At 41.7% G+C, this 13,101-nt stretch overlaps 1 protein-coding gene and 1 pseudogene across 1 annotated transcript; both read right to left on the reverse strand.

Annotated features, from left to right (window-relative positions):
• Positions 1 to 547: 547 nt before the first annotated feature.
• LOC116631607 (kelch repeat and BTB domain-containing protein 7) lies at positions 548 to 3,126 on the reverse strand. Its single transcript, XM_032402919.1, has one exon. The coding sequence runs from the start codon at positions 2,807 to 2,809 to the stop codon at positions 770 to 772; it is 2,040 nt and encodes a 679-aa protein (XP_032258810.1). The 5' UTR covers positions 2,810 to 3,126; the 3' UTR covers positions 548 to 769.
• Positions 3,127 to 7,193: 4,067 nt separating this feature from the next.
• Positions 7,194 to 8,169, reverse strand: LOC116631424 (annotated as a pseudogene).
• Positions 8,170 to 13,101: the final 4,932 nt, after the last annotated feature.

Raw genomic sequence — 13,101 nt, forward strand, 5'->3', positions numbered from 1 at the left:
ATTGGTGACACCACTGGAATGGATGTTTTTTAAAATAGAAAAATGGTCACATTTAGCAACTACATGTTATATTCCAAAATTAAAAGTGAAATTTCTTTTAAAACAGTGGAATCCTGATTTTTTTTGCTTTCTGTGAGTTCTTAAGACCATTCTGCACATTATCAAAATGAAATCCCATTTTATAACACATATATATATATATCCAAATTTTTTTCTGTGCAGAAGGGGTGAAAACCAAACCAAATTTAACAAACTATACTAACTTATAATACTAAAAACTGGCTAGCTCAAAATTTGGGAACTCTACTACTTTCATTATTCTGAAGGAAAAGATAAACCTTCAAAACCCTACCAACAATTTCTAGTCCAATTTTCTATTTTTAAAAATTAAAAATTTAAATTCTTTGTGGCACTAAATAGAATTAAAAAGTTAAAAGAAGACTAAAATAGATAATCAAAATATAAAGAGTATAACTAACCAAAACAATCCACTGGTGCAACAAATACTTGAACAATGAAAAAAACCACCAAGCATTCTAATTAATTATATAGTTCATTTTTGCATATTTTAATCTCGACTTTTAGCACAGTAAATTATTATATAGGTTGATTTCATGGACTGTTTAAATTTTGTAACATTACATTAGTAATTCAAACATCACCCTTTCCAAACCAAATCTGCAGTCCTAATCAACTTTTTTTTCAAGAAAAGGACATCTTTTAAAGATACATTCCATAGCAGTAGAAACATTTTAGTGCTTCAAAATATTTACAAAGAACCCTGCTGATCCTGTGCATTTCGCTGAGGGGCTACCTGCACCCAGACTTCATCATCAGAAAAAGAACTTGAACTTCCTGACTCTGAGTCCAGCTCACTGAATCCATCTAAGTCCCATTCAGTACTAGACTCACTCCGTGCATCATCTTCCTCAGTGATGAAACTCTGTCCAGGTTCCAGGCAGGAAGGATAAACACGAGCACAGAGGCAAATAAAGCCAGAGTCAAACTGCAAAAGGCCTAACATGGTACCTATATTAATCCACTGGTCTTCCCTAGTATCGTATTCATAAACAGTCACCCGGTTTTTTTTCCATTGAGGGGTGGTAGAAGTGATGAGAAGCAACTTTTGGCCGTGATTGACAATCTGGTAGTTGTGGGTCTCTGAGTCCAAGGGAATATTACTAATCCGCCTCCATTCTCCCCTGGCTGGGTTATAGACCTTCATGACTGGGATGTCACAGATACAATAGATCTCATCATTGAAGACACAGGCTTCCTGAAAGTCACTACGTTTAAGAGAAGCACAGTTCAGCCACGTATTGTGGCTAGGATCATAGTAGAGCATGCGCTTACTGTTCACAGCATAAAGATAGTTTTGAACCACTATAAGTTCAAAGGAATAGAAGGAATGGGGTACAGGAGCCACCAGTGCCCACTGGTTCCTCTGGACACTGTAGCATTCTACCTCCTTCAGTTTAACTCCAGTAATCGGGTCTCGCCCACCCAAGATGTAGATGTAGCCGTTGAGGTAGGCCACATCCATGCCCTCCCGACACAGCAGGCGGTCGGCAAGCTGCTGCCAACTATTCTGGGCTGGCTTGTACACCCACAGGTCCTTCCTGGGCTGAGCGGCCAAGTAGATGTCGTGGTCTGGAGAGACACAGACAGCTGAGGAGGTGATAGTCTTAGTGTGAGCCAAGCTGGTTAAAGGGGATGGCATTGTGTAAATGTCCCCTGAGTATGGGTCATAGCAGAGAAAGGGATCTCTAGGATGTCCAAAGAAGATCACCATCTCCTTGGCACACATACCCAGTCTCTGGGGGGGATTTTCTGCTGTGGGTACAACAGAGCTGTTGCTGCTATCTGGCTTTGGCACCAGGGACTTGCACAACTTGTCACCATATCGCATCTGCAGGGCCCCTTCAATAAGGTCCAGACAGTACTTCTTGACAATGGGCTTGGTTAACAGCCCTTCCAGGTAATCCTGATCTTCATCTCTGAAGTGCGTCCAGCGGACACACTTGAAGACTTCCGCAGCGCTGGGGCCCCGCTCCTTGGGAGCCGCCTCCAACCACTGCACCGCCACATGACACACGGTCCGCTCACTCTCGACATCTAGACTATCCAGACGCAGGACGGCCTGCAGCTGGGCCAAGCTCAGATCTGCCAGACTCTCCTCCCTTACTGAACCCATTCGGCTGAGCTGCTTGAAATTGTGGGCTATAAAGGACTGGGCCTGTGATCGCAGCTTGTGATGGTCGAAGGCGTCGGCAAACTTGAGGATGGCGGTGCAGTTGGCCAGGTCAAGGCGGCGGGCTAGGAAGGAGGCACAGGCTTCCCGGACGTACTCGAGCTGTAACATGTCAGAGGCCGCGTAAAGGCGTTGCACGTTGGCCTCACTTAGCGACACGCGACCGGTGTAGCAATAGTCGACCAGCACCTCGAAGGACTCGGCATCCACATCATGCATGGTCACACTCGCCTGCTGGCTCTCGTACATGCCACCGGTGAACATGCTCTTGAAGTAGGGACACGCGGCAGCCAGCACGTTACGGTTGCAGGAAAAAAGGCGGCCGGTGCCAGGCCCGCTACCAGGCGTCACCACCTCGATGGTCACATCACATAACAGCCGCGCGTCGTAGAAGGACTTCAGCTGTGCCAGGAGGGCTGCAGAATGAGCCGTGTCCTTCAGCTCCTCCGGGCCCGTGAAAAAGGCCGAAACAGAAGGCTTGGAAATTCTCTTGGGTCGCCTCCCGCCGCGGGGACTGGCCAGGCGGCGAGAGCGCGGAGCCTCTTCCCGGGACTGCATGGTGGAGATGGCGGCGGGGTACGAGGGCGAGAATGGGTGCAAGGACCGGGCTCTGGCTCCTCCTCGCCCTCTTCTCGCTGGCGCTAGATCGCGGCGTCCCTGAATAGACTGCAGGGGCCGCACTTACTCAACTCAGCGGTGCGCCGCGGTGCCGCCTCCTTTTATCGCGTAGACAGTGCCTGACTCACCCTCTTCCAGTTCCGCGCCCTTTCTCCGCCTCAGCTCGTTTACGGGACCCGCTGGACGGAACCAAGAGAGCCGCCACTGCCGCGCTGGCAAGACCGGTAGGCGTCCAAGAGAACTACGACTCCCAGACTGCTTTTCGCGCCTCGAGGCACGCCGGGGCCCTCCAGACTCAAGGGGATAAGCGGACGGACCCAGGCCGCTGTGCATGTTGGGAGTGGTAGTTTGAGTAATATCGCGAGGTTTCTGGGGGAGGACTGTTTTAGCTAACAGAATTTGAAAGCGTTAATTCTCCTGGATTTGTTGGTTTGGAGGATTGGCTTTGAAGTTCCAGGGTAAAAATCTCCGTTTTAGTATTCGTTAATTGTGTGACATCTCTTTGAGAACTTTTCCCTCTTTGTGAAGTGGGGATAATAGTTTTCATAGGATTGTGTGAGTGGAATGAGATAAATTGCCTAGGACACAGGGCGCTTCAATAAATATTTGTTGGTTAGAATAATTACATGCTTACACCGTGCCTAGAATATAAAGATTCAATCTTTGTTAGCTTTTTTGGGGGGGAGGAGGAGAATTTATAAAAAAAAAAATGAGGTACCCACAACATGTGAAACCATGAGCAATTTCTGCAAAAAAACTTCCAGTTTTTAATGTTGCTTCTTTTGAAGGGTTCTGAAGGTTATTACAATATTTTCAATACTAAACGATATCCATAAGTTCATTGGGATGTCTTAGACAAAGATGAGGTCCTAGAGAACAGCATTTATAGGTGGCCTCAAAAAAGCGTATCAGGCATATTACACAGGTGGGTCTCCATGTCTCACCAAATCAATACTTCCTCCAGGGGAGCAAGATTATTTTCATAAGCACTTAATATGAGTGTTTTTGTGTCATCTAACACTGCTCATTTGACTTCCTTTCCACAAATCAGTCGAAGATTATAGAGTTGTCTTTATCAAGGAGTTTAAATGGGAGTTTTAACACACAGACCTTGTACAAAAGCACAAGATCCTCAAAGCTCCGTATTCATGCATGCCCTAATATTTTGAATTAATATAGTTCAACCTATGCTTTACAAAAGTATTTATATATGTATTGATCAATATTCTTAGTTAAATCATCAAAATCAAGTGCTTAGAGGTTGGGTTTTTTGTCGTTTTTAATTTTTAATTTTTAAAGATTTTATTTATTTGAGAGAGAGAGAATAAGAGAGAGAGAGAGAGAGAGCACATGAGAGGGGGGAGGGTCAGAGGGAGAAGCAGACTCCCTGCCAAGCAGGGAGCCCGATGCGGGACTCAGTCCAGGGACTCCAGGATCATGACCTGAGCCAAAGGCAGTCGCTTAACCAACTGAGCCACCCAGGCGCCCCTTGTGTTGTTTTTTAAAAAGGGAAATTTTACTTAAAAAAGCAGGTTGCTCTTGCCACTAGCTTGTCATGCGTTACCATAACTTAATGAAATCTTAGTTATTACATTGATGGGTGGATAACACATGGCAGGAGAATAAACTCAAATTGTTTTGCTCTCTTGTCCTATTAGCTGAAGAGCTTCTATTGGAAATACTCCAGGAGAGAGACATTAAGACATTAAGAGACATACTGGGCTCTAGTATCTCCTCTGTAGGGTTGTTGGGTATCCCTTAGATACACTTGAGAGAATTATTAGGTCATTAGTAACACTGATTGCTTTCTTACCTGCAATAAAACAGCTGGGGAAAAAGTAATTACAATTTTTTTATATTGGTAAAATATACAGTAGTTACCATTTTGAACAATTCTTTAAGAGTACATTTATCTGGCATTAACTACATTCACTGGTTTTGCAACCATCACTACTACCCATCTCCAGAGCTCTTCATATTACAGAACCGATTCACAGTAACTCTCCTTTCCCCTTTCCCCCAACCCCCTACTAACCACCATTCTACTTTTTGTCTCTGAATTTGACTACCTTAGGTAATGCGTATCAGTTCAGTGATTGATTTTTAACTTCCTGATATCTGCCCTTTGTTAGTTGGTTTAGATTACCTTTTACACAATCCAAAGTATTTAGCAGGCACTGTGCCCTAAGCTCAAGAGCAGTGCTTTGTGATGCTGCAAACATTTTCTCTGTGCTGACTGGTAAGTTAGCTGCAAGCCACAGGTAGCTCTTGAGTACTTCAAACGTGGCTAGTGCAACTGAGGAACTGAATTTAACATTTTATTTTTTTTTTTTTAAGATTTAAAAAAATTTATTTGACAGGGCACCTGGGTGGCTCAGATGGTTAAGCGTCTGCCTTCGGCTCAGGTCATGATCCCAGGGTCCTGGGATCAAGTCCCACATCGGGCTCCCCACTCTGCGGGGAGCCTGCTTCTCCCTCTGCCTCTCTCTGTCTCTCTCTCTGTCTCTCATGAATAAATAAAAAAAAAAAAAAAAAAAAATTTATTTGACAGACAGCGAGAGAGGGAACACAAGCAGGGGGAGTGGGAGAGGGGGAAGCAGGCCTCCCTGCTGAGCAGGGAGCCTGATGTGGGACTCGATTCCAGGACTCTGGGATCATGACCTGAGCCAAAGGCAGACGCCCAACGACTGAGCCACCCAGGCGCCCCTTATTTATTTTTTTAAAGATTTTATTTATTTGACAGAGACACAGCGAGAGAGGGAACACAAGCAAGGGGAGTGGGAGAGGGAGAAGCAGGCTTCCTGCTGAGCAGGGTGCCTGATGCGGGGCTCGATCCCAAAGGCAGACGCTTAACGACTGAGCCACCCAGGCAACCCTGAATTTAACATTTTAGAAACCTAGCATTGGTATCACTGCAATTCAAAGTGAAGAGGAAAGTCTGTTCAACAAATGGTGTTAAACAACCAGTTCACAATGTAAAAAAAAAAGAAAAAAAGAACTTTGACCCTTAGCTTATACCACACACACAAAATTCTAAATGGACCTTAACATTAAACAGAGAAGTGAAAACTATAACACTTCTAAAAGAAAATATAGAAGACTATCTCTGACCCTGAGGTAGTCAGACATTTCAGGATACAAAAAACACTAATCATAAAAAAATGATAAAATGAACTTCAACAAAATTACAAGCTTTTGCCTATGAAAAGACAGTGAAAAAAATAAAAAGACAAGCCATAGTCTGCAATTTATTTATTTATTTATTTATTTATTTATTATTTGTAGGGGTGCCTCGCTGACTCAGTCAGAAGGGCATGTGACTCTTAATCTTGGAGTTGTGAGTTCAAGCCCCTCACTGGGTGTAGAGATTACTTAAATAAATGAAACTTAAAAAAAATATTTGTGATACATTATCTCAATAGTCACTAAAAACATGAGAAAGCTGCTCAATGTCATTCATCCTCAGATGAATGCAAATTAAATTCATGAGAAAACACTGCATACCTAAGAGAATGGCTAAATTTAAAAAGGTCAAAAATGCTAAATGTTGGTGATGATAGGGAGCCTTTGGAACCTTCATATATATACTAACAATAGGAATATAATTTGGTATATCTATTTTAGAAAACTGGTAGTTTCTTTGGATGTTAAACACTCAGTAATTTCCCCTAAGCATTTATTTGCCCAAGGGAAATGAAAACATATGTCTGCAAAAGACTTGTGCAAGAATGTTCATAGTGCCTTCATCTGTAATAGCCAAAAACTGGAAACAATCCACATGTGCATCAATAGGAGAATGAAATAAATTAATTCTGGTATATTCATACAGTGTAATACTACTCAGAAATAAAAAGATACCTTTGATATGTGCCGGTGTGAGGTTTCAAAACTTTTATGTTGATCTAAAGAAGCAAGATATGCAAGAGTACACAGTGTATGTGAAGTTCCAGAATAGTGAAAATAAGTTATGGTGACTATAAATCATATAAGAAAAAGTCATATTAGAGGCTGCCACTGTTGGGGGAAGGGGTTTTGGCAGATTGCTGGATCAACTGGAAAGGAATACAAGGGAAGTTTCAGGGGTGAGGCAAATGTCCTCTTCTTGCTTGGGCTGGTGGTTACGTGGGCGAATGCAATTGACAAACTCAACTGTCTCTTAAGGTCTGTGCATTTAATTTACTATAAATTATACCTTCTCTTAGGAGCCACTTCATAATTGCTGGCACTAAAAGTTGCAGATTCTTTGCCAGGATATTGTGAAGATCATTCAGTCATTAAGAATCTCTTCTTCTAGAGTGTATAGATCAACACTGCTCCAGTTCAGTCAATGTGGTACTCCATATAAATGGAACAAAGGTGACTCAGGGCAATCTTTGAGGAATTCACACACTGAGGTCTTTCAAATTTGTAGAGTAGCTGAGTGCCCAACATTACATTCCAATTTTTAAAATTCCTGCCACAACTTCATTAATAATTAGCATAGTCCTTATTTTCTGTGTTTCCTCAAGATTTCTTATAATTTGCATAATCCTTTACAATGGAATCCATATTCTTCTTGACAGGAAGATAGAACTGTTTTTGCCTGGTAATTATGCCTCAGTCATTAACAATCCATGGTTTTATTTTTTTTAATTAAAATTTTTATTAAAGATTTTTATTTATTTATTTGAGAGAGTGAGAGCGAGAGAGATCACAGAGGGAGAGGGAGAAGCAGACTCGCTGTTGAGCAGGGAGCCTGATGCGGGGCTCAATCCCAGGACCCTGAGATCATGACCTGAGCTGAAGGCAGACACTTAACCTACCGAGCCACCGAGGCGCCCCAACAATCCATGATTTTAGTTCTTCAGAAATCTTTAACTTCAACTCTGTTCATGTTTCCAGCAGCAGGATCTACTCTGGCCCTTTTCTTCTTCTGAGGCTGAGGCTCACTGGTACTGCTCCCATTTCCATTTCTGGGTGACTTCAACGTTCTTCTTACAGATCAGACATCCTCTTTCCTGGGGCAACCCCTCTCATCTTCCCCTCTGAATGTTGCTCCTTATTGACATTTGTGTGTGTGTGTGTGTGTGTGTGTGTGTTTGTGTGTGTGTGTGTGTGTGTCTGACTTCTTGAAGTTCTGTTTCTGCACATGGTTTCCATGCATCTGAGTACTCCCTTTCTGGAACGCCTTCATCCCAACCACTGTAATGAATATAGTATTTCACTTGTTTGTTCCTTATGGCAATTTTTACACACTTTGTTTCATAAAGGAGCCCACACAAGCACAGCACTCACTCACCTCCCCAGAATTTAGGCTTCATGCAATTTATAAGTCTCCACTGCCACCTCCTCCCACCCCGTGGAAGTATAGCCCCTTTCCCTCCACAACCTCTAATTCAGGCCCGTTGTGTGCTCAGGGGCTGCTAGTTTGTCATCCTGTGCCCCATCTGTATTGTTTTTCACTCTCATTTCTATTTCTTTCTTTTTTTTTTTTTTTAAGATTTTTATTTATTTATTAGACAGAGAAAGACACAGTGAGACAGGGAACACAAGCAGGGGGGGTGGAAGAGGGAGAAGCAGGCTTCCCGCCGAGCAGGGAGCCTGATGCGGGGCTTGATTCCAGGACACTGGGACCATGACCTGAGCTGAAGGCAGATGCTTAATGACTGAGCCACCCGGGCACCCCTCACTCTCATTTTTAAATAGAGTCTACAAACTGTTCACTCTTTTATTTATATACCCAAAATAACTTGCACTGCCCTGAGTCACTGGCTACTCTAAGAGCTTTTGATGGGTCCACTCTTGTTCAAGTGGAGAGGGCCTAGTGAGTGAGCAGCCTTGTACATGACTTGTGTTCCACATTATTTGGTAGCAATTAACTTGTTTCAAATCTGTTTTAAACTGAAACAATTTAAACTTTTAAAAAAATTTGAAGTATAGTACACGGACAGAAAAGGGAGCAAATAAAAATTGTAAATGCAATAAATTAAAAATTTTTTTTCTATTAACATATAATGTATTATTTGTTTCAGAGGTACAGGTCTGTGATTCATCAGTCTTACACAATTCACAGCGCTCACCATAGCACATACCCTCCCCAATGTCCATCACCCAGCCACCCCATCCCTCCCACCCCCCACCACTCCAGCAACCCTCAGTTTGTTTCCTGAGATTAAGTCTCTCTCTCTCTTTTTTTTAAAGATTTTATTCATTTATTTGACAGAGAGAGACATAGCGAGAGCAGGAACACAAGCAGGGGGAGTGGTAGAGGGAGAATCAGGCTTCCCGCCGAGCAGGGAGCCCGATGCGGGGCTCAATCCCAGGACCCTGGGATCATGACCTGAGCTGAAGGCAGACGCCTAATGACTGAGCCACCCAGGCACCCCAAGATTAAGAGTTTCTTATGGTTTGTTTCCCTCTCTGGTTTCGTCTTGTTTCATTTTTCCCTCCCTTCCCCTATGATCCTCTGTCTTGTTTCTCAAATTCCTCGTATCGGTGAGATCATATGATACTTGTCTTTCTCTGATCCTCTTATTTCGCTTAGCATAATACCCTCTAGTTCCATCCACATCGTTGCAAATGGGAAGATTTCACTTTTTTGGATGGCTGCATAATATTCCATTGTATATATATACCACATCTTCTTTATCCATTGATCTGTTGATGGACATCTAGGCTCTTTCCATAGTTTGGCTATTGTGGACATTGCTGCTATAAACATTGGGGTGCAGGTACCCCTTCGGATCACTACATTTGTACCTTTGGGGTAAATACCCAGTAGTGCAATGCAATGAATTTTTTTAAAAGATTTTATTTATTTGAGCTGAGCAGGGAGCCCGGAGTGGGGCTTGATCCCAGGACCCCAGGATCATGACATGAGCTGAAGGCAAACGCCCAACTGACTGAGCCACCCAGGCACCCCATAAATGCAATGAATTATCACAAAATGAATACACCTGTGTAACACCACTCAGGTTAAGAAATAAGACATTACCAGCATCCCAGAAGCACTCTCCTCCCCATCCTCCTAATCACTATTGACCCCTAACACAAGAGTAAGATGCTTTTTTTAAAAATATTATTTATGTTAGTCATCATACATTACATCATTAATTTTTGATGTAGTGTTCCATGATTCATTGGTTGTGTATAACACCCAGTGCTCCATGCAATACGTGCCCTCCTTAATACCCATCACTGGGCTAACCCATTCCCCCGCCCCCTCCCCTCTAAAACCCTCAGTTTCTCAGAGTCCATAGTCTCTCATGGTTCATCTCCCCCTCCGATTTCCCCCCCTTCCTATCTTCTTCTTCTTCTTTTTTTTTAAACATATAATGTATTATTTGTTTCAGAGGTACAGGTCTGTGATTCATCAGTCTTACACAATTCAGTGCTCACCATAGCACATACCCTCCCCAATGTCTGTCACCCAGCCACCCCATCCCTCCCACCCCCTACCATTCCAGCAACCCTCAGGTTGTTTCCTGAGATTAAGAATTCTTCATATCAGTGAGATCATATGATACATGTCTTTCTCTGATTGACTTATTTCGCTTAGCATAATACCCTCTAGTTCCATCCACGTCGTTGCAAATGGCAAGATTTAGTTGTGTTTTTTTTTGATGGCTGCAGAATATTCCATTGTATATATATACACCACATCTTCTTTATCCATTCATCTGTTGATGGACATCTTGGCTCTTTCCATAGTTTGGCTCTTGTGGACATTGCTGCTATAAACATTGGGGTGCAGGCACCCCTTCGGATCACTACATTTGTATCTTTGGGGTACCTGGTAGTGCAATTGCTGGGTCATATGGTAGCTCTATTTTAAACTTTTTGAGGAACCTCCATACTGTTTTCCAGAGTGGCTGCACCAGCTTGCATTCCCACCAACAGTGTAGGAGGGTTCCCGTTTCTCCGCATCCTCACCAACATCTGTTGTTTCCTGACTTGTTAATTTTAGCCATTCTGACTGGTATGAAGTGGTATCTCATTGAGGTTTTGATTTGGATTGCCAAGTGATGTTGAGCACTTTTTCATGTGTCTGTTGGGCATTTGGATGTCTTCTTTGGAAAAATGCCTGTTCATGTCTTCTGCCCATTTCTTGATTGGATTATTTGTTCTTTGGGTGTTGAGTTTGCAGAGTAAGATGCTTTTAAAGATAGTTTCTTTTAGTTTTTTGACTGTAGTAGTTTGTTGATCTTAGATTCCTTGACTAAATTTTAAAGTCAATTAAAAATATCTCATTTATTTTCTAAATAAAGTTTATTATTCTTTGGTATTCTAAAGGTGCTGTGCATATGAGGCAATAAACTTTGGCTTTTCAAATTTTTTACAAGAACCCTGATTTATCATTGGCTTATAGGTTGATTCCTAACATTTTTTTTTTTTTTTAATTTGACAGAGAGAAATATAGCGAGAGAGGGAACACAAGCAGGGGGAGTGGGAGAGGGAGAAGCAGGCTCCCCGCCAAGCAGGGAGCCTGATGCGGGGCTCGATCCCAGGACCCTGGGATCATGACCTGAGCCTATGGCAGACGCTTAACAACTGAGCCACCCAGGTGCCCCAATTCCTAACATTTTTCTATTAACAGTTAAAAGATGTGAACTTTATCTTTGTAGTTTGGGAGATAAATTTGTCTATCTGAATGAAGGATTACAAGTTTAACTGAAACTCATTATACAAAAATAATATGTATAACAACTGAAAGTACTCATTGAATAATAGGTATCCTGTATCTTTGCTACTCCAAGTGCTGTTTGTGAGTCAGAAGTATCCACCTTCACCTGGGAGCTTGTGGAAATGAAATGAATTGTGGAAATGCAGAACAGGCCCCAGAACTTCTGAATTAAAATCTGCATTATGGTGAGATCCCCAAGTGATTTGTACATATACAGAAGTTTGAGAAAAAACACCACCCAAGATTTTTATAGGTTCATAGTTCCAACTTTTGTTTTGATTTTTTTTCCTCCAAATAAAGTGTGTGCTTTAAGGGAAAGCCAGAGCTGGAAAACGAGGGAAGGGCAAAGACCTTGGTGGTGGTAGGAAGCTCTGGACTTCCTTCCAGGAAGGCAGAGCCTCTCTTTGGCTGAAGAAGCACTTTTCCTTTTGTTCTCGTTCCCTCTTAGAGCCTGCCCTTCCTTGCCATGTATAGAATGTTAATACTGACCATCAAATGAATGAATAGAACACATCAATGCCCCTTTCTCTTGCTTTCCCTCTTACAATTTTTCACTTTCTTAATGAATTTTTTGCAGACATCATATTTTGAGGTTTATGTATTGATGTTTTTCTGAAAAAAATTTTTAAAATGACATGTGATCTCACATTTGACATCGTATAGCGAATTAGACTATCTTCATTTTGCCTTGATTCATGCAGTATTTTAATTTACATTTCCTTGGATAAATGTTTTTTTAAAAAATGTTTTTAAGTTTATTTTTTTTTTAAGTAATCTCTATGCCCAATGTGGGGCCCAAACTCATGACCCCTAGATCAAGAGTCTCATGTTCTTCTGACTGTGCCAGCCAGTCGCCCCAGGATGTTTCTGTTATGTAAACTACCCGACAATAAAAATCAGTTTCTAATGCTTACCCTGAAACTCCCTATTTAATTGAATGTTATTTCAAATTAAATCAGATTCTCCAGAAACATCAATTATTTTAGAGGGCAATGTTTACCCCTGGGGAAATAATAATGATATTGATCCAAATAGGATTAAATTATCTCTCAACTTAGAGAAAGTGAGAGGAAAAACAAAGGAAAGCTTTCTTTAAAGAATGCCAGCTATTAACGTAGAAAGAACAAGAACATCACCATTTTTTAACCCCAGTGGAACAGGGCAAAGCAGGAATCATTAACTGATGTTAAATCAATGAGATGAAAGGCCACTGGGTATATTCATTACATACAATTTGGTATAACAAATTACCCCCAAATTTGCAGCAAAAACCATTACTTTACTCAATTTCTTAGAGTCAGGTATCCTAGAGCAGCTTAATGGTGTGCCTCTGGCTCAACGTCATGTGGAAAAAAGGCTGAGGGATTAATCCAAACACTAAAGACATACAACCAAATACAGTGTATGAATCTTGGTTGGACCCTGGATTGCATAAAACTAACAAACAAAAACAGCTAAAAAGACATTTTAGGGATAACTGAAGAAATTTTAATATGTGATAGATATTAGATCATATTATATAATTATTATTATACAATTAAGTGTAATAATGGAGTTTTGATTTGTAGGA

The sequence above is a fragment of the Phoca vitulina genome, unplaced genomic scaffold (assembly GCF_004348235.1).
Source record: "Phoca vitulina isolate PV1807 unplaced genomic scaffold, GSC_HSeal_1.0 scaffold5, whole genome shotgun sequence".
Classification (NCBI taxonomy): domain Eukaryota; kingdom Metazoa; phylum Chordata; class Mammalia; order Carnivora; family Phocidae; genus Phoca; species Phoca vitulina.

Coding starts and splice junctions, on each gene's coding strand:
- LOC116631607 (XM_032402919.1), bottom strand. CDS start 2,809: ATGCAGTCCCGGGAAGAGGCTCCGCGCTCTCGCCGCCTGGCCAGTCCC.